This window comes from Aulonocara sp. 'chitande type north' Nkhata Bay, linkage group LG1 (assembly GCF_057382095.1).
Source record: "Aulonocara sp. 'chitande type north' Nkhata Bay isolate Kocher_YH1m ecotype deep benthic linkage group LG1, A_spYH_male_GT1.1, whole genome shotgun sequence".
In the NCBI taxonomy this organism is placed as follows: domain Eukaryota; kingdom Metazoa; phylum Chordata; class Actinopteri; order Cichliformes; family Cichlidae; genus Aulonocara; species Aulonocara sp. 'chitande type north' Nkhata Bay.
The window spans coordinates 12,006,830-12,029,298 of NC_141344.1; the positions used below are offsets into that span (position 1 = coordinate 12,006,830).

A 22,469-nucleotide genomic window follows, 5' to 3' on the forward strand; every position below is an offset into this window, starting at 1 on the left:
AATGATAAAAATGGACTGGTCCAACTTAAAACCAAGGGCAGTAACAACAGGTTTAAAATAAACCTCCAGGGGTTCCAAATGAAAAGAAGAGGACTCACAGGGGCCACTGGGTCCAAACACCAACAAATCTGTTTTCTTTTCATTCAAATTTAAAAAGTTTAGAGCCAACCAAGCTTTAATGTCATCTAGGCATGTCAAGAGAGGTTTTATTCGGCGTCAGTGGCAAATAAATTTGGCAGTCATTCCTATATATTTGTCTTTGAGTGAAGATTTAAGGTGGTAAGACATGTAAATAACTGCAACTTGAATCTGTACTGAAGCTCAGTATTTGACAAAGAGTTCATGTTCACTGCTGTAATACCTAATAATGACTAATATAATAACCATAATATTGGCCATATTATATTTACATTACCAAAGTGATATGACTTTAGTCTCATGAACAACATTAGCTAATTGTTATTTACTAGCTAATCTTAAATGACTGTTCAGTACAGAAATGAAGCCCAAAAATCATGTTTTACTGTCCTGTGGTCTCAGCCTCAGATACTTATCAAATCACACAAAGCTCTTGTAGAAACAAACAAACAAATGAAAAAAAATATGTTCTCCTTCATTTCTGTCAAAAAAAGTTGTATGACACGTTTCCAGCTGTTAGTATCATAGTTGCTAGGCAACCTGGGAAGAGCAACGGAGACTAGAGCCCATGTGTTTGCAACAAACTTGCCGTTTATTTTACAAATCGAGCTCAACACTGCCCCTAGCGTCCTGGAGCACTTCCGTTGTGATTTGGAGTTTGCATGTGTTTTGAATTTTGTACGTGTTTTGGATTTTGCACGTGTTTTGGAGTTTGCACGTGTTTTGAATTTTGTACGTGTTTTGGATTTTGCACGTGTTTTGGAGTTTGCACGTGTTTTGAATTTTGTACGTGTTTTGGATTTTGCACGTGTTTTGCATTTTGTATGTGTTTTGGAGTTTGCACGTGTTTTGAATTTTGTACGTGTTTTGGATTTTGCACGTGTTTTGGATTTTGTATGTGTTTTGGAGTTTGCATGTGTTTTGAATTTTGTACGTGTTTTGGATTTTGCACGTGTTTTGGATTTTGTATGTGTTTTGGAGTTTGCACGTGTTTTGAATTTTGTACGTGTTTTGGATTTTGCACGTGTTTTGCATTTTGTATGTGTTTTGGAGTTTGCACGTGTTTTGAATTTTGTATGTGTTTTGGATTTTGCACGTGTTTTGGATTTTGTATGTGTTTTGGAGTTTGTACGTGTTTTGAATTTTGTATGTGTTTTGGATTTTGCATGTGTTTTGGAGTTTGCACGTGTTTTGGATTTTGTACGTGTTTTGGATTTTGCATGTGTTTTGGATTTTGTACGTGTTTTGGATTTTGTATGTGTTTTGAATTTTGTACGTGTTTTGAATTTTGTACGTGTTTTGGAGTTTGCACGTGTTTTGGAGTTTGCACGTGTTTTGGATTTTGCACGTGTTTTGGATTTTGCACGTGTTTTGTATTTTGTACGTGTTTTGGAGCTTGTACGTGTCTTGGATTTTGTACGTGTTTTGGATTTTGCATGTGTTTTGGAGTTTGCATGTGTTTTGGATTTTGTATGTGTTGAGGAGTTTGTGCGTGCTATTTGGAATTTGTAAGTGTTTTGGAGTTTATACATGCTTTGTCTCTAGGGGCCACCGTACGCGCCCCCCTGCCATGGCGCTGGGAAGGTCTGGATTAGACATTGACTTGTCTGGTAGCTAATGACGCTGTGGGGGTTCTTTACAGACATTTAACTGGCGCCCCTCTGTGCTCTCATATACAGTTCAACTGTTCTGTATCAAAGCAGTGAAATTTTCCTCTGCAGTCAGTTGCTCAAGAGAGAGACATGTAAAAAATAATAACATCACAAAGGGACAGACACAAACGCAAAGGACCAGATTGAAGAGGATCTGAAGAGGCTTAGAGAGGAGAGCAGCTGGAGGGGTGGACACCCACTCCAGCAAAGGCCTGTTTAAACATTCATTGTGGACATTTAAAAAGGCATAGAGCAGCAGCAGTGGGAAGGGGTCACTATTACCACAAATTGCTTCCGTTTAGCTCGAGAGGCAAACAAAGACAACACCCGCCAGTCGTAATACCTCAGCAAAAGTGCGATCTTCCATTATGCTGCCATTCAACCTCATGCAACATTGTGAAACCAGTGATATATGAGAGCAGATACAGTGAAAGATAGCACATGGACAGTAATGGTGGCCACAGCTAAACCACATTATATCTCAAAAGCAGTTATCAGCATCAGCTCCTAAAGCAGCTGCAATGTAACAGGAAAGCGAAGGGGAAAGACATCAAGCGGTTAAATGAGGCTGCATTGCTGTCATACTGTGTGAACTTTGCAAAATGTGCAATAATCATAATAATGATTGCCTGGGAAGCAATATATATATATATATATATATTTACATATATTTTGGTAACGACTCTACATCCATACCCCTCAAACCTACCCCGCCACCCATCTTAATCCAAAACCCAATTTCAGTCAGGATCACATTAGTCAAAGAAAATTATTATTCCATCTGTAGTAGTTTATATTCTGCACATGGCTCTGTTCTGAGACCTCGCTGCCCTTCAACATGCACACATCGAAAGCCTGAGGCAGAAAGGGCATACCTCCTTGCTCGTCTACGTGTATACAAAAAAAGCCTGAGGCTGGGACAGCAGCAAGAAACCGCTTTCCCTACTAACATACAGAACGGAGCAAGCGTCGAACAAACAAGCCCAACACTGCATTATAAGGAGAAGCTGGGCCAGAGGTTGCAAAGTGACTTGGAAGCAGCAACGGTATGTATGTGCATCCTTTATTTTAATTTTTTAGTTATTTAGTTGGGTTTTTTTTGGTATGGGCTATTGTGTTGGGGCAATATTACCATTTGAAAGTCTAACACTTTGATAAATGAATAAAAGTCAAAACCTGGGCATTGTATTCATGTTGTACATCAGAAAAAGTAATTGATGTCATCACATTTTCACACAATGGTAACGTACCTAGATTGTACCATACATCCATCTCCCCACTGAGAGTGCGAACCTCGATGATGGTCTGGCCCAGGAAATCATCTGACTCGCGCTTGAAATGTTGCTTCACCCGTGATTTGATGTCATCGTCCTCATCCCACACACGCACCTTGATGCGGTCGGTAGCGTTATGACATTCACTGGAAGTTAGAGGTTGATTACGTCAAGTCAAGCAAAAAAAAAAAAATATCACAGTAACATAAACACCAATAGTAGCAAAGGCATATTCAGTGACAGCTCATCAGGTTGGGGTATTCAGCAGAGCGGAATGGCAGTCAAATGTACAATTGAAGCATAAATATAAGCTCTAATACACACATACTTGCGAGCCTTTCCTACATGGCATATGGAGAACAACTCTTGCCTAAGAATATTAGGGGTTTTTTTAAAATAATTTTTTTGCTGTGTTTCAATGAGTGTAAATGCCTATCATGTCCATACTTTTGGAGAACGTCTCTCTGCCAGGCAGGAAGATTTACCTCAAGTCACTGCATGACCTTTATTCTGTATTTCTAGTTTTACTTTTCCCCTACTACCTACTAAATTTATCAGAATAAAGCTGAACATTTCACCAGGATCACTGTTAAGCATCATAGCACTGATTATTTCTTTGTGAGTTATAAGTTCCACTGTAAAATATCCATTGCATCCTTGCATATGTGCAGCTGACAGATGCTTCACAATAATGACGCTGCTAAACAGAACATCGTTGACCAAAGCACTTCTGGGGTCAATCTGTTCTCTGGAATTCAAACTGAGAGATTCCATTTTGTTCTAATGACATCTTGGATGTGACGGCCAGAGAGAAAACAGTTCTGCAGTTTTTGGGGATTTTTTTTTTTTAGCTAATCCCTTTCTGGGGAAAGCACTGGCTGCTGCCGCCGCACTAGTCTGGGACTTTAATCTCTGCCAAGTACACAGTAATGTATCGCTCTATTAATCTACATCCCTGTAGTAATGGGAAAGACCTTTATTACAGCCACAACTGGAGTCTCATCACAGGTGTGGAATTTTGTTTGTGACTAGCTTAAAACACACAAACATTCAGAAAATCTCCAAAGGACACAAGTACAACCATATGCTAAGAAGTTATTATGATTATTATAAGTATATTTAATATCATGACCACTAAGCAGTCCAAAACAGAATCATTAGAAAAAAAAACACTTAATTTTACATGAAAAGAGGAACACATGAGTATTACAGGCAAAGACTGCAAAAAAAAAAAAAAACACTGGAAAATTTAGTGTTAGTAGAAATGAAAAATGCCATGCTCTAAGTCAACATGAAAAACCCTCTGTGATCCTTTAACAGTACCCTATCTACAAACAGAGGATTATTAAAGCTAAACTGAAAAGAAAAAAGGAAAAGAAATAAATATGCACTGCTTTGCTGAAGCTTTGTGGACTGGGGCCAAACTTAGGTCAAATTATATGTGCATGTAGTTTTTCTATTAGTTTTAACAGAGACATCTAGAAAGGCTAAATATCTAATTATCTGATTATTAACTGCATAATGAGTATTTACAAATCAGTTTGGGGTGCACTTACTATTATTACTTTTCACAGCAATAATCGTGGGAAGCCTTGTATCTGCACAGCACTAGTGAAAAACTAATGTCATATCCTATGTTTAAGATTTGCAGCTACTAAGTGGAAGAAATCCACTTTCCTTTTTATACTTTAGTTTTTTTCAAGTCTGGTACTCATCTAAATGAAAGATAGTTAATTAAGGTAAAGACGGCAAGCATCCCACAGGGTTTATAAAAGAGCCAGGTGTTTGTAATTTCTAAACTATCGATTTGGGAATAAAGTTTAGGTTCAAAATATTTTCCTGAAAGCTGGTTTAACTTTTCATTACAATTTACTTGGTTTTAGATTAGTGATATATTTTAACAGCTATATGTTTTTGCGTGAACATAATTCGGAATATAAAGTAAACTGAAAGGAAGAGAGGTGACCAAAGCGATGCAATAAGACTACACTTATAACAACAAAATGCATTTTACTTTGACATCCACATCCTCCATCTATCATTATGGAATAATGTCAGACCTACTGGGAAAGCACTTCTTGATTATTGTATTTAAATGATTCAAGTTTAAAAGGTAAAGATCTAATTTCCATCAATTTTCTTAACTTCTCATCCGTTTCAGGATCTAATGGACATGATATGCTATCAGTTGATTTTGGACAGAATAAGAGTTTACTTCAAGTGATGGTTCGAATGCCATCTTTCATGGGCTATGATGGAAACCTGCCTTAACAAAAAGGTTAAACCACCACTCATTTTTTCTGCTTGGGCTTTGTATTTTGTCAAGCCAGCTAGCTAGCAGACCTAAGAGAATAGACTATATTCTAGACTATAAGCGAAATGGAGAAAAATGATAATCGCATGCAACTAAAGCAGTAAAGCTTTAATTCATTTCATTGTTGAATCAGCAGGGTTATGACCTGTGTTATTTGCCTTGTTAAGATGTCTTAAGACTTCCCTTGAACAGATCATTCTTAATCTCACCGAGGATTATCTGGTCAGGCAGAGGTCAAATTTATCGAGAGAACTCACAAGTTAAACTTCTCATCCCAGACTGGATTGAGGTTTCCAAAGATGGTCTTCGTCCTGCGTTTGGTCTTGCCCACCTGGACGGTTACATAAGGGTCGCTGGAGCCCGTTTTATCCTTGGCCTGTAAACCCTGCGCACTCATAACTGGAGACAGGAGATAACTGGAAATCAGTGCTGGGTCATTTAAGTACTACAAGCTGTAAATATGACATCGTTTTGAATGTTTGACTTCTCTGGCATAAATAGTACTGCTTCAATATGCCCTCTAAAGCAGCATTGTATTTAGCATGGTGTGTTTCTAAAACAATTTTTTAAGTTATCACTCAAATTAAGCATATTTAATATGTCATTCTTTTAGGCGCTGAGAACCTGCTTCAGAGTGTGCCCGAGAAGCTGCACGTTTCTCACATCCCAACTAAAGAAATTGCTTGTTTTGCCACACTCAGCTTGCAATAGCCAATGCAACAAAGCAGCTCTCTGGCTCCTTGACAACAACCATTATTCATTGTTTTTTGTATGTGTTGTCTATGGATTATCCCCTCCTACATCTAGGCTATATGAGGTTTCCACCTCTGTGTTTATGCCCACTGCTGGGTTTCAGAGAAAACTCATTGATTCTGAATCTTACTTCCACACACAGAGGAAGGTGCAGAGGAGAGACAGTAGTATTTCACCGTGCCATGAAAGGGAAAAAGGACACTGCAGCATTAAATATGCATAAGTGACAGTCTAAATAATTCAGGGTACATATATATCCTTCAGCTCAATGCTGACATGAGCTGGTAGGCAGGATAGAAGAGGTTTGGGGAGTCACAGCCTGCATGCTTGCTTTGGGGGTACTCAGAATTCAGGGCATCTTGTAGTAAAGAAGAGGTCTGAGAAACTGACATATGCTTAAAGGGTCACATGTATGCTTAAGATAAAGCATTTGTTAAAATTACCCAATGGCAAGTAAACCCACTGCCCTCACACCTTTTTATATAAGAATTCAATCCCAGACATGACATGCTGCTGCTATAAAACATTTTTTACATCATAAGCAGCGTTTTAAATTCGCCACTCGCCGTGTTACTTCTGTATATTTCACAAACAATAACAAATGGACCGCAAATCCCTCTGATGAAAGATTGCCATAAAAGAGTGTCACTACCCTCATCTGAACACTTCTAATATCTTAGCTCTGTCTGTGAAAGCCAGCTTTTTATTTCTTGCTACTTCCCTCTGTTAAACAGAATAAACCAGAGGCAAATTAGGTGTTTCGCAGAATTTTATCCCACAACAAAATCTGTTTATAAAACTTAAATTCTATTGAATCCTGTCTGTAAATCCCATGCGGCTGTCTGGGTTTAAATTTTCTCAAGTATACACAAAAACTAATTTAAACCTAGTCTGCATTTCTGTTTTTTATGCACACTCCTGTTTAACAGTAAACATGAGAAATTACTCTGAGAATTGTTACATTTCATGAGAATTTGATGATCTCAGAAACCAATTAATTGTTGTGAAGCTCTTCAACAGAGAAATAAGATTCCCATGCTGCATGCTTGACTAACACTGTAGCATAAAATGCTGTGTTTTTAGTATGAGGAACCGATACTGAACAGAGGAGTCTGGTTGCATATCTGCTTCATAAGAAACATCATCTCAAAACAACATTGCTATGAAATAATATAAAAAATATAGATAAAGAAGGATAACTTGTTTGAAAGAGGGTGCTTCAGACTTTCAAATGTAAAATTAGTTTATGGGTGACAAAGGTTCAAATTTACTGTGCACATTCAACAAACACAGAACACCCCATGCTCACTGTCTGTGCTGCACAGTTAATCCCAGTCTGTTTTTATCTAATGACTGATAGAGTAAATAAATAAAAACATATTGCTTACATTCTAAAATGGAGTATTCAATAATTCCCCCAGAAAATCAACTGAGGTAACCATGGGTCTTTGTCACGTCTCTTTCACTCTTATTTTTTCTCCTTTTCTGCTCTCCCAGTCCTCTGCCTGTTTTTCCCTACATCTCCATTTGTCACCTCACCTTCTCTGTTGCTATTTCTCTCTGCTGTATTGACACTGTGAGAAATGCAAGATGGGCAATAAATGAGCTGGACCTGGCACAGTGGCCTCAGAGATGGATCGCTGTCCGCGGCCACATTACAAATATAACTTTCTGACCTTCTTTCAGAAGCCAGTTAACATACATGGGAGAAATGTTTAATCCCAGAAATTAGATGCATGTCCCAGATTCACTCTGCAAAACGATATAAACCATAACATGGTCATCTAGAACTACCTTCAGAGAAGATAAATATTTTAACAGCAGATCTTTATATTTCATGCCTATGGCTTTATTGATTTTATTTTTTTATGTGTGTGCGTGTTGCAGGACAGACCATATAAACAACAGAACACAGCTGAGGTTTTACAATCAGAGGCAAAGACACCCATAATTAAATATGAACAAAAAAAATGTTTAGTTCAGCTGGTTAGTTTTGTTTAACAAAAGAAACAAAAAACAGGAAGTTAGGTAAGAAAAAATATAACTAGATCATATTACGTTTGCATTTAGGGCACCAAAAGGGAGAAACTGTTCCGTCTGACACACCTAACTACTATGTAACCTGTGGAACTGATAATCCACCCGCGAGCCCAGATCCTCCATCCCCTACACCTTACCCCATCACTTCAGCAGAATAAATGTTTTTCATCTGAATATGTAGTAAAATGCTGTCAAATGGCACTCCGAGGCAAGACGTTTTTGACTGGCATATCTGAGAAAGCTTGAGGTGCTGCTTTTGGGGGTCTCATTTTCAAAGTATATTCTGCAAAGTTGTGTCAGTATAGCTGTAAAAGCGATTACCATGGTCGTGAAAAAGACATAAAGCTCTCTTTCAGTTGCAGAAATTACTGTTCAACTGTAATAATAAGTCATTATAGCCTCTTTATTACAACATCTCTGATGCTTTGTACTTAATGCGCCATCATTTAACATTTGGGAAGCATCATGGCAAACCTGATAACTTTTTCTTGTTTTTATTAGCACTAGATACAAAAATCAAGCATTATCAAAAATACATAGCTTCCTTCCGTGTTACACAAATCAATTAGACAGTGGATGATTGCAAGAATTCTTTCACAGTCATCTAGAAGATGACCGGAAAAATTATTTATTATATTATCTCCAGTAATAACTCTCATGGTATTAAAAGCAAATTATCTCTCCTCAAACTACTAGATCAATTTCTTTCTCTTTCTCACACATTTATTCATCTACAATTTCTCTGCAGATGAATAAATATGTGTTTCTGCTTGTGGTCTGGTGTCAGAGAGATTATTAATGAGATGAAACTCGTTAATATAACATTGCTTGTCATTTGACAAGGCCTCTGACAGTTTTTTTGAATTGCTTTTTGAGTCAAGGGTCACTCATAGCAGATATTACTGACTGAGAAGCAATTATCAGTCATCTGCTAACTGATGACTAATGTGTAAATGAGAGAGAAATAAAAAAAAAATCCATATCATTGCTGGTATGCTATGACCCATTTTTGACATTTTCGTGGACGATGAACTTTCTGGTATAATGAGAAATTGGGCTAACCTGTTATGCTGATTTTGGCTGACCACTTAGAGGTCCCTTCCAACACAGCCTGCTTGGCTGTTTTCAGATGGCTGCTGAAGTCCTCTTTGGAGATATGGAACATCTCCTGGATCACTTCAAATACTTCAGGGCAGTTCTTCTCCCTTATCTTCATGCGTTCCTTCATAGCCATGATGATATTCTGGGTTTTATCTTCTGCCCCATGCTTGGAGCTCTTCTCCACTGCCCCTAAAAAAAAAAACTAAGTAGTTTGCATACTCTATGTATAAATATTGAGCACTAGGCTTGCTACAGTCACACTACGGAAAACAATGGTTGGAGTCTGTGGCATGGGCAGTCGGTCGCCATCTGCAAAGCCGTTTTGGTACGTCAAAATGTTAGAATGGTAATACGATACAGTCGGTCTGCCCTCAGTTTGCAATTGAATTGGGTCAAGTTAGCAATTATATGCTATCTGCTTATGATAAGATGGCAATTAACTGCAGTAAATGAGCAAAAATTGCAATTTTTTTGCCATCTACAGCCACAAAGTTGAGCCAAATCCCTTACTGCAAAGACCCATGTCACGGACGAGTTTCATTCATTGGCTCAGATTGATTGCAATGTGTTGGCAATATATCAGTGTTTAGAAATTAGACTGCAATTATTTACATTCAGTCTGAGCCCACTTGTTGGGAGACAGGCTACCTCCCACAAGACAACTTGCGCAATCACACTGCAAAAGTGATTGATAGCTGGTCGCACAGCAACTTGCAATCAATTGCTGAATATGAAAAAACTCAATGCAATTGCTGGGCAACCATCAGTTTTTCTCTAGTTGCAAAGACGCTGCTGTCCTATTTTTACTCTAGTGTGACCGAGCCATTAGCATCTTCTCTAAAATCAGCACCTCTAAGTGTGCATGAAGAGTAAAGTTTGCACATTTGATTCTGAGCATTTATGGCAAAGCCAAATCAGTAATTTATGTAATAATGATGGAGTGTGTGTGCGTGCGTGTGCACGTGTGTGTGTATTATTTTTATGTGTCTGCAGGACAAAAGAGGAAGTTGTACCGGTTAATTTTCTATATCTGATCCCAGTATCACACTGCATATCAGCAGCGCATTCATGTGCAGATGAATGTGATAAAGATGAATCACGGTTTGAACTATAAAACACTGTTATGCTAGTATGAACGTGTTATAAAACATTGAGTTTTGTAACAGGCAGGGTGTCGCTAATCCACTTAGAGTGAGTGAGGATTGCCGTGCGGATCATCCTGAAGCTTCCATGTCGCATTGTTCAAATTAGTCTACACGGTCACAACAGGGCTGTTGCTGATTGAAAAACCTGACTGGAGATCGTAATGAGTGCCAGTGACTGACAGAGCACTGTAAATGTGCCATGTAGCTATGAGTACAAGGACATATGTAACATGCATTTAACAAACCATTTTAACACCATTCACTAATACTTTAGGCTCTCAGCTTACTGGTGATATTTAGAAAACTGGGGAGAGAAAATAATTACACCAAAAATAATGTGTGCACTGACCAGATTTTCAGAAGAAATATGTTTCCGGCTGCTGCACACTGTAGTAATTAATCTACTCCTTGTTTATTAGCCAAAAAACATTTGAATCATGTTAATTATGAATGATAAATCAACAAACACCCATGAGCAAGCATACTAAAAACGCCAAGATATGTTGCATTAATGAATTATTGAATGTAAAATATAAAGCAGCTTAGTGTCAGTATATAAATGAAGGTACTTCCTTACTTTGTAAACAATCTGCATTGAGCAGGTCCTGGCACTTCTCATGGCATTTAACCCCACACTCAGAGCAGCGCATCCCCTGCCGGGCGATGCCCCACAGCAGACCCTCACACTCATGGCAGTAGGTGGGTGCAGTTGCTGTCCACACCTCGAAATTATGGGGTGTTGTGGATGAAATTGGGTAGATCAGTGCCTGCAAGGTTTTCTTGAAGACATGTAGTTTCTGAAAGAAAGAACAAAAGAAAGAAAGAAGGGGAATTTTTAAAAATATGAGAAATAGTAAAGGTATAAAGACAATGACGGAAAAGATGCGGGGGCTGAGTGGATCGAAAGAGATGCTGCTGCTGTTGTTAAACTCTCGTGGCACTATAGGCCTGAGAAAATGAGATTTCATAACAACTTCAAAAGTTAATAAAAACAAGTTTGTACTCAAATTGCTTTTCAGGTGTTCCCTACAACTTTAGATCAGTACTAAAGGAAGAGTAATACTTTTGCAACTGCTGTGGGAACGCAACTGTCTGAAATTAGAAAAACGTCTGAGTAAACTAAGGTGCATTCAAGGCTGGGTGAAATTTACAACACGTGTCTGCGTTAATCTTGACTAAAAAGCACTCTCATTTGGTACTGCAGCAATTTTTTTGTTTCTTTTTTCTTGGACAAAGTTCCTTCCCTTTGTCAGCTATAATAAATCAGTCTTAGATCTCATTAAGCTTAAATTAACAGCATCCTTAGCCCACAGGCCTTGTTTCCATTGAGTTTTCTCCTGGCTACAGTGTTTCTAAACCAAATACTAAATTCTACAAGAAACCTGCCTGGACTGATTGGTGTGTAACAGAAGCCTCTTCAAATCGAATGCTTTACTGCAGCAGCCTTGCTATGCACAAGGACTAGAAAACTAGCAAGGCCTTGCCAATTTTTGAAGGCAGAATCAATGAATGCTGTAAATAAGGTTCTTAAAAGTGAGCATTATCCAGATTGAGAGGGAGACAGAGAGAGAGACAGAGAAAGAGAGGGAACGAGAGAGAGAGAAAGAGTATGAGATGTATTGCAGTTAAATAAATCTTCAAGAGGTACTTGTTCACCACCTCTACTGCGCTCCACTCCTCACCCCTTCTTCTCCACCCCTCCCACTGCTGTCAGCCTCCAGTGTGTTGACAATGTGCTTTAACACCTGAATGGTAGCTCTGCACTTTACCGAGACTGCTGCACTGCCTGCTGACACACATTCAGCCGGAAACACACACACACACACTTGCTGAGATGATTAAATGACACCAGATGACAGGACAACACGGCTATCTAACATTGTGAAACTTTGCTGATACAACACAGAGGCTGCTGAACCCTGGAGGACCTCTAATGAAACATAGTTGGAGACAGAGAGATTTCCCTTTTAATCTGAGGATGATGAGATGAAGCAGATGTCTGAGATTTATCCACGACCTACGCACAGCCTCCACTATGGCCACACCCAGAAGGCTGCTCTTCGCTAAATTTAATACTGAACTGCCTAATACTGGCAGAGCCCGCAGGATATGAGTGAATCAAAATTTCTTTCAGAGACATCTCACTAACGGTTTTTCTCAGTGAACCCACTTAGCTGGTAAATAATTGATTTATTTTTCTAATTTAACCACAGAGCAAATGCTTTGAGTCGCAGTTTGTCTGTTTCTTTGGCCATTACACAAGTAATATTTTATTACTGGTTCCACTATCACTCTCTGTTCCTTCCTCTGCCACACATCACACAGTGCAGCAGATGTGAGCAGAGTGTTGCATGTGTGAGTCCCAAGTGTTAAACTGTGAGGTAACCCTGGTGATTTTGTGCAAGACACTACTGGATTGATTGGCAGCCTGTGTCTGTGCCTGAGAGCAACATGACAGAGAGTAATCTAATCTCAGCTCCTCCTTTCACCCCTCCTTTTCAATTTCACCACCTATTGTCCTTGTCAACCACTTCATTGACACAGCCATCCTGCTCATGCTGTTTCAGCCTTCTACATCGCTAATCTCTTGCACTAACCAGTCTATTGTCTCCCCTCTGACAAGGCTTTTTATTTTTTTAAGCGCAAATACATTTTAGACAATTGCAAGCATTTTGAAGTTTATGTCGGGCTAGATTTGAAAAACTGCATAAAATCATTTGGATCAAAATCACAAGCAAGCATTTTAAAATCAATAGAGCATATTTTGCTGCTAACGACCTCCCGGATTATATCTGAACTGACTTAAGCAACACATCACATCTCATTTCCAGGTACTCTTTGAAACGTGTCAGATCGTAGCTTCCTTCCTCCTTTGTAAAAGTCCCTGCCTTGTCTCAGCAGGTAAGCATGGCCTCACTTTATGTTGACAGTCACCGTTAAAAGGCTTGAGTGCTGCGATCACATGCAGCTCAGAACATTGAGCGGACACGCAGGCAGTTAGCCGGCCCACACATAATGTTTCTTTCTGCTCTAAAAAGCAGATGCATGGGAAACACGACACAGAAAGAGACAGCATAGGGAGATAGGGAAGTCTATATGTTCTTAAAATAAAATGAGTCACAAAAAATTGCATTGTATTAAAAAAAACAACAACTGGAAGGCGTAGTCCAGAGAAACAATGAGAGGATGGAAGAAGTAAGCACTATGAGTAGAGTGAAACATTTCTCCAAGGAAGGCAGTTTGTTCACCACGGCTGCCTGCGCAGTGACATCACAGCCCCAGGGTCAAAATGACAAATCCCTTTTTGCCCTGATCTTCTCTCATTCTCTCTTAATTCCTGTCAATTTCTCACCCTTCCTTTACTAGTCCATTCTCCTCACTTAAATAGCATATGGTTGTGTACTGAGTGCTCTCAGAGTTTTCACAGGGAAGCACTCTCCTGGACTTAATGCAGCAGATGAAACTCTGACATCTGCTCGTCCTACTTTCTAAGACCACACAATCTACAGCTCTGCTCAGAAGTCAGCTCCCCCTGACCAATATTAAGACCAGTTTGCTCCTAATCAGCATACAGCTCTTCGAACCCCTAAAGTCTTCACACCACAGCACAGTTATTCAAGAATCAGCTCTCTGTACACCAATTAGGATGCTGCATCATTCACATCATTTCTCCTTCATCTAGGTCATGAGTTGTTCATCCCTAAAGCTCCTTTAAAACGATCCATGGTTATTAGTAAGCAATCAAGACCCCTGTCACCATAGGGAAACTGGCCATGTGGACCAAGAGGAACAAGTCAAGCGTGTGAAACTTATGAGCGACACAAGCATGTGCACAATCAGTGTGCACGAACTGAGAGCTGCATTTAGGACCTTTTGAAAAGATTAAATCTTTGAGCAATATGTATACAGAGCGCATTTGAATCCAGTAATCTTGTAGGCTTAGGCATCCCCTTGTTGCACATCAACGGATGTGAAATTGTCTGCTTGTTTGTCTTGCTGAGAAGCTGCTTTCTCCTGCTGTTTGCCTCCTGTTACGCTGTCTTCCCTCTGGGAGGGAAGAATTGCAATCCATTAATGCAGAGAGAGCTTTAGAGGTCACAAAAGTGTCTCACACCATCAACTGAGACATTTTGCCCTTTCTTTAGATCTCAGTCATCGTCAATATGCAGTGCTCATTATTAATAGTCAAAATAAAATAGTAGGACCACTGCTTAATTTCTGAACTTGGCCACATAGTAGCTGGTCACAAAGACCAATTCTTTAAACTAAAGCTGTCTATTTGTAGACAGACAGACCAGCACGCAGACAGATCACAGTATGCTATATCTACATGTAAGAAGTAAAGTGGCCTAGTAATGTAATCCTCACATTTTGGAACTCCGTGTTCCTGCCAACATGACCCAGCACCCTGAAGTACAATGGCTGCAGCACACAGCACAGCTCTAAAAGTTTCTAAGCATTTCAGTACCAGACTTTCGAAATACAGCCCCCCCAAAATAGTCATGAGGTGGATCTAGCACCCTTTGTCCCTGTAAAGCCTTCCATGTTCCATTAATAGTACATAATAGTCACACATCGCAATAACCACATAATGACTTCCATGTACTCACCAGTTCCTCGTTATTCAGGGTGGACCTGCTCACCAGAGCGAACGAGATGCCTGCCTTTCGAGCAGTTAGGGTCTGATGGAAGAAGAGGACAATAAAAAAGAGATGAATTCACCAACCCATTTTACCTATCCGGACTTTTATGCTGTATTTTGGGGGGATTTAGACACAGCTTTAAACTATGTGTTAAGGAGTAGAAATATTTAATTAAATGTAGAACAGATTGACTACCACACGCAGATTTACTTTAGTAGTTTAATTGAACATTTGAAAGAATTTTTTTAAACAGAGAATATTACTTTAGCACAGGGGGAAAAGAAAGCAAGCTTACCAAAGCCTGTAATATCCAAGAGATCATGAATAAAGAATGAAAGAAAAAATGAGAGAAACTGAATTAGACAAAGAGTAGGAGGGGGAACACTGAAAGCATAAACAGCAGAGGAATTGAATTTCTAATCCACAGTGAGAGCATAGGTGCTTCAACTGCCATGCAGGACTGCTGCTTAGGGCACAGAGCTCTAGAAAGATTCAACTATTTATCAAGAGAGATTAAACAGCGGTTGCATGATTCTTTATCCATTCATGCACTAGAAGTAACTAAACTGCAGTCATGCTTGACATTTATATTCAGTTTTCTGTTGGATGAAGCTTTGATCATATTTTCTGCTGTCTGCTCTGCACATTAGTTCGACACAAACAGAGAAACACATGGCACACACATACACACACACACACACACACACTCACGTATGAGCTGTACTGCACAACACCGACTCACACTCAGGCACACGCACGCACACATCTGCCCAGACAGTCACAAACTTATGTGAACAAAAACCAATACACACCCACACAAGGCACTCTCACAAACACTGACATGTAACACACATACATTCACACTAATACACACATTTACTTAAATTAGCTGTCATAGTAATATCCACTGAGTTTGGGTGAGCAGAGACTGATAAACATTTATCCCATACTGAGGAAAATTACATAACAGAGGAATGCAGACATGGACAGCTGACAATATTGGATCAGTCTTTACCACGACCCTCTTGTCTGCACAGCCCAGCTATGGTAAAGATCCATGGAAGCCATGGAGAATGTAGGAAGGAACGTGACCTCTACATGAACCGTGAGTGTTGATGTAAGTTTATCAACATGCACCAGCACTGGTGAGGTTGCTGCGGGCAATACAAGAGGACCCTGTGACCAGATGTTGTCTATTCAGCTACAATATAGCATTCAGTGCTTTGTGAATCAATCTTCAACTTTTGATATTGTTGTTGGGTTTTTTGTTTTTTTTTTGCATCCCGCCATAATGTGGGGGAACTTTGCTGTCCGTTCCAATCAAACGCTGTTGCTGCCCTGAAGCAATCGCACAGCAAATGGGGGACATCGACAAAGGAGAGGCAATGAAAGGGGACCAATTAGTTTGCTGACTACTGACTTCATCCCATGTGTAAAAGGCTTGCTCAGTGTCACTTTTACATGATTTAAAAGCCTCACACAGTTAAATCAGAAGTCAATGAAGTCTCTCGGATATATTTTTGGGCTGAGTTGTCAACATTTCAAGTTAAATACAATTTTTCAACACCTGCCGAGCAACAGAAAAAGCAAGAAAAATGGCGAACATCGACGAGGCTGAAATCTGACAACTCACTGAAAAATATTACCCATAGCTGTTATGGGTCTTTGTAGGAATGGCAAATATACACCAAAATTCAGAAGAAAATTTAAAAAACGACAACCCATACTTACCAAGACATTGTTGGTTATTAATTTCATGAGAGATATGGACAAATACAGCATCAACTCATGTTGTTCACCGTGATATAAACATTCATCAGCATCTATGTGCATGACATCAAATTGCATTATCATTTACACAAAACTCATTTTGTAATATTTCAAAATAAAACCAATCAAGGAAGGGCATTCGACTTAACGAGTATACCAAGCAGTTTGTTTAAAGATCTGATTTGTGTTAATATTTGTTTGGCTTTGGCTAAAAAACATGAAGAGGACACAAAAACACATACAAGACAGACATAGTGTGCAGTACATAGTGGACAAACAATTATAGACACACATGAATACTACTGGCATCACAACAGACTGTTGTCTTTCAGACAGACTAACCATGTGGCACAGTGCTAAAGTGGACTTGTTTGCAACATGCCGCTCTGCGGGATATCTTATGACACATTATGTTGCAATAAAAGCAAATGGCGGAGCATCATAGTGATGCAATGTCTTAAACACTCTCTCAAGGCTAATTAATTAAGCGACAGCGTTATGGCTAAGGTTAGATTTTAAATACCCACAAGGCACTGCTCTAACAGAATAGCCAGAGATTTAGGTGTTTGCTTTTATTACCCATCACCTTTTTATTGGCTTAATTTTGCCACAGTGAATGTCTAAGTGACACCTAAATTTATTTCGAATAAAATGTCTGTATAGTCGGCTCATTTTTAATTACAACAATCATAAGCTATAAGAACTTAAAATGCAAACCTGACACAGTCAGATTTTAATGACAAATTCTTGGAGGTTGTTATATACAGGATAGTACAGGACAATGATGAGAAACAAACAGTGCCACTTTGAAACACTGTAACAGTATTTTTGTCTACTACAGGGGACCCCCTGCTCATACTTACACTGAGAATGATTCCACTACCGTGTTAAAACATGGGGTCACTTAGATAGATTTGACATAAATCACACATAACCTTGTTGAGGCAGATGACTCACCAGGTCTCGGACAAGAGGCACTGTCCTCTTGCGACGTAAATCTGGCATGCTGTCAATACCATAAAGAATACTGCCAGCCCTGGAGAAGCAGACAGATTTAAGGTGTATTAATATCATAATAATGCCATGCTGTGGGAGACATTACTACAGGGAAAGGGGGGCCTTGATTTACACAACTGTCAAACCCCATGGATCATGCCTCCTTCTGAACCTGTCTTACCCCCTTCCACTTTGCTTGTTGTGAACAAACACTAGTAATAGAAATAATCCCTCTAACCCCCTGCTGTACCCATAACCTCCACTTCTTCCATGTTATCTATTTTTTTCTAAGACATACCAGGGGTGATGGCTATTACTGACACATATTATACTTGTTATTATTTATATTATATACAATTAATACATGTTGAGTCTGAAACTCAACTTGTACTCAATAAAACTCAAATTTTGAGGGCCCAGTGCAGAAAAAAAATTATGCAAATTTTCTCTGCACCTCAAAAAACATGAACTTTAATATCAATTTGTGTCATGTTTAAACACTTCAGCTCCAGTTATCTGGCTCTCTCTATTTTTCAATTCCCTTGTGCTCACTACTTCCCCACATGTCTTACTCCAATCCCATGAGGCTCTCAGTGGCATCACCTCAACTGTCACTCAAAGACTCCACAATGACCTCAACCTAACATCGAGGCCCCAATGCCTCCATACAGATAAAGCTCCTCAAGCTTCTCTGTCAGCCCTCTCGACGACATCAGTGATTTGACCCTGAAGATACACAGCATGACAAACTGCACAGTCCTTTTCCTCATCCAGGAGACCTGAGCTTCCCCTCTCTTAATGCTTGGTGTATCCTGCTGTTACACTGCATTGTCTACACTGTCATGATATGCAGTGGGGTAAACTGAGGCTACGCTTGACAGTTTATCACATATATCTAAACAGTTGGGTTCATACGCTTGCATGGACACTCGCATTACTTAACAGGAAGTTAATCAAATACGTGACATATATAAATAGTGTGAAGTCATCCTCCTTCTAGCAATCCTGACAGGCCTGTAGGTTTATCTAAATGAAAATTCATTTTCATGGTCACAATGAAAAAAAAAATGCATGTATGGACTGAGGAGTCAAATCTAATTTAAAAAACATGTTTAAAAAGGCTTTGATACTACATAATGTTGTTTCCACTGGAAGTTGCGCTTGTATCACCATCTTTGGTGTTGTTGAATATTCCTATAGATTTCATTCAGGATTCATTGAGTGGCATGTTTGCCTTTTAATGGCTGCATTATCCCCCTATGGTATTTGACCAAATAGCAAGCGTGGTAGTTTAATTGGGGCTGTATGCCAGCAAAGCAGCATGCCTGTAGCCTTTCAGCTACAGGTGAGTGAGCATGAGGGTACAAACAGCACAGCAGCTCCAATTTGAGTAATTGTGAACCAATCAGATCAGTACGTGAGCTACCACTCACCCCCCGGTCTGCAAGCCGAGCACTTTGGGATCCAAAAGACTGCGAGGCTTCAGAGAGAAGAAACACATAGTGTAAAACAAGAACTACAAAGAAGAAAGCACTCAAACACGCACAAGGAAAATGGGAGACAATTTAGATAGAAGAAATAAACACTATAATAACAAGAACGTGGGAAAATAGGTACAATAGGAGGGCAATTCAGGACAAGATAAATGATAGGAGCAGAATAATACCGCACAGGGAGAAGAGAGGAAAGCACCACAGGCAAAAGACAAAATAATTCCACATCAGTGTAGTTTGTGAGTTTTGCCGCTCTCTGCGCTTTAGGCCACATTTGCCTATTGTGTAATGCTCCCTTCTCACTGACCAAATGTGAAATTTGAAACATGTATAATTTTCTAAAAAAAAAAAAGGAATAAAGGGAAAACCAACATAAGGGCACATGCTGCAATTATCTATCACACCTACAAATATCACTTTGATCACACACACACATTATAAACTCCACATTCACAAAAACACACATGCACATGCACAGTAATCACAAGTGTCCAATTATCTGATGATAAACAGTGGCTTAAAACCTGAGTATCCAAAGCACTGGTGTCTGAAAGAAGAACATGACAAGAACATGAAGTTTTAGAAAGGATCAACTCACTAGAATAGTAAACACTTATTTAGGACATTGATCTATTAATACTGCCAGATTACACAATTCTGTTTTGCCAAACAATTTATGTCAAAATGAAGAGAGAGTTAACACTTTAAAGAGAATTGCTAAGAACAGAAAAAGACAGTAGAACCAGCATAAAAAAGAGGGTTCCTAGCTAAGGGCTAATAGATGAAGATTATTTCTTGGACACAGAGTAAATAAACGCAGTTTGAAAGAAAAATGGCTGTGATCTATAACATTACCTGAGTTAGGAAGACATGGGACATTATGTAAGCAGTTGATATCGTGTTGCTATTTTAGAGACAAACTGCAAGAGGGCAAGCCCTTTAAATAAGTCAGACCGGAGAGGTGTAATTACTGTGCTATTGATCCATAGGTGATAAATGGCAGCGTAAACATGATCTTATGTGAACAAATAGAAAGCAGCTGTTCACAAGAGAAAGATCAAATTGCCAGCCTGTTTAAAACAATAAACCTACTGTTGGTTTTCTTGTTGGTGCATCACTAATAGAGAGAGAATTAAAGGTAAAAAATAAGATAACGACTTGATTTTGTTTCTTTGATTTTGATTATGATTTTAATCCTACACATTTATTGAAAATGAAGTGGTTGACTTTATCACAATTATTTTATAGTTATAGTTAATGTTTTAAGATAAGTGACTGCCATGGAAGCGTTTCAAAGCATTAAAAATGTTACGCAACATTGTATAAATTCTTGAAAAGGTTGATTTTGTATTGTTACTCTACACACAAAGAGGAGCTCAGCAGTCAGTGGGTACCATGGACAGCGACCAACTAAACTACTTTGTGCACAGCTATACGAGATAGAGCCATCTCCTCCACCTTCAAGTCTGTAGCTGCTCTAGATAAAGCCACAGCACAAAGATAGGCTATAGGCTTCAGACATAAACCTCAATTCATAGGTGCCTTAAATCTGTGGAACAAAAACGTAACTGATTGGTAGGAAAGCTCAGCGCGCGTGTGTGTGTGTGTGTGTGTGTGTACATGCCTAACTGTGTGTGTGATGTGGGCAAACAGCAGCAATAAATCCAGCATTATGGTCCTGACACACATGGTCACACCGTACATAGATCAGGGTTCTGAAGCAGAAAAGCTTCACATAGCTTTCAGTATTACCAGGACTGATCAAAGCCTCTACACATCCAAGAACGCTTGTTCTACTGTGGACACCAAGTATAGGTTTAAACATAAAGAAACTAGTGTGTTTGCGCATTTTTACTGATTTTTTTTTCACCTTACATCACAATGAGTTTACCATCATCTGAGTGTATGAGAGCAAAAGGACATTTTCAAGCAGCTCATGACCGATACAGGAAATTAAGCTAGGAATGTAGAGCTGATCCCGTGACAGTTTCTCATAACCCTTCTCCTTACACTGAAGATTCACATATGAGTGTTAGGAAGACAGAAAAAATTGGAAATGAACAAATCCCCAATGTATATGGTCGTTTAATGTGTTCCGAAAAGCTGAAGTCTGAAAGCTTTAACTAGTTTTGCAGCAAGGTATATTGAATAAGTCTGACATTAACATTACTTAGATAACATCTGTGGCCATATCATATTGCATTTCCAATATACAGTACCATGCTTTACTCCCAGAGTATGTATGTTTGGCTATATTTCCTTCATCGACAGCTTATCAGTGTTCTTAAACGGTTGTATATTGATGTCAGGGAACATTTTTGGTTTCAATAGATCCATATAGCCTATATCATTTACAATCATCTTATTGCTGACTTCAACCCTGATTTTGGGTTCAATAATAACATCTAATGCTTTAGAGATTCACATTTTACTTGTGTACGAACTGAGGTTTTGTTTTTAATAGCCTGCAACAGACCAGAACACAATTTACTGCAAGTGAGCGACCATCTTTGAACAGAGGCGGTGGTTTACGACACCAACTGTCTGCCACCTACAATCCAGTTTTGAGATATCTTCCCAGACGCCTTAACGTCCACTCACACCCTGGGCCATCTGACCTCAGGAAATCACATGGTAGGGTGGGGCCAGGTTTCACAATGAGCTCACCCGAAACCCTGGCTGATTGTGAGCCACACCCGTTTTCACATCTTGGCTCATGTGATTAGGTAGAGGATCATCAGGGGGTCCTTTGTCCCACAGGGTTTACATCTGGGACTCTTCACCATTTGACCCTTAGAACTGAAGAAGCTTCTCGGATGAGAGGTGAAACATCTTCAAGTGACTTAAAGAAGTCCAGACTCTTTTCTTTCCAAGCTCCTTAGACTACAATGACCTGGATGACTGAGAACCTTCACAGACAACTTTCAATACTATTGATCTTCCTCAGTTACCTTCAGTAATCACGTCCTCCAAATAATTGATGTGTCTCCTAGGTCTCATTTTTACTAGACTAGGGATTCAAAATTAAATGTTAAATATTATCAGGCTATGTACCACAGGCTTTTAAGATGGTTGTAATTAATACATTTCTTTAAAAGCCTTTACTTCACCCAGCTGTCTTAGCTAATTACAGACCAATCACCAACTTTC

At 39.2% G+C, this 22,469-nt stretch overlaps 1 protein-coding gene across 3 annotated transcripts in view; it reads right to left on the reverse strand.

Annotated features, from left to right (window-relative positions):
• unc13c (unc-13 homolog C (C. elegans)) overlaps nucleotides 1-22,469 on the reverse strand; it is a 112,545-nt gene that overhangs the window by 71,048 nt on the left and 19,028 nt on the right. For 2 of the 3 annotated variants that reach the window (XM_086270444.1, XM_086270487.1), the window contains exons 3-10: nucleotides 19,844-19,866; nucleotides 19,260-19,306; nucleotides 17,788-17,866; nucleotides 15,028-15,081; nucleotides 10,995-11,214; nucleotides 9,234-9,461; nucleotides 5,636-5,777; nucleotides 3,041-3,210 (exon numbers count right to left, since the gene is read on the reverse strand). In XM_086270444.1, coding sequence (XP_086126570.1) covers nucleotides 3,041-3,210; nucleotides 5,636-5,777; nucleotides 9,234-9,461; nucleotides 10,995-11,214; nucleotides 15,028-15,081; nucleotides 17,788-17,866; nucleotides 19,260-19,306; nucleotides 19,844-19,866 — 963 coding nt within the window. Of the gene's footprint in view, nucleotides 1-3,040; nucleotides 3,211-5,635; nucleotides 5,778-9,233; nucleotides 9,462-10,994; nucleotides 11,215-15,027; nucleotides 15,100-15,355; nucleotides 15,362-17,787; nucleotides 17,867-19,259; nucleotides 19,307-19,843; nucleotides 19,867-22,469 lie in introns of all 3 variants that reach the window. The other variant, XM_086270537.1, reaches the window with a different exon arrangement.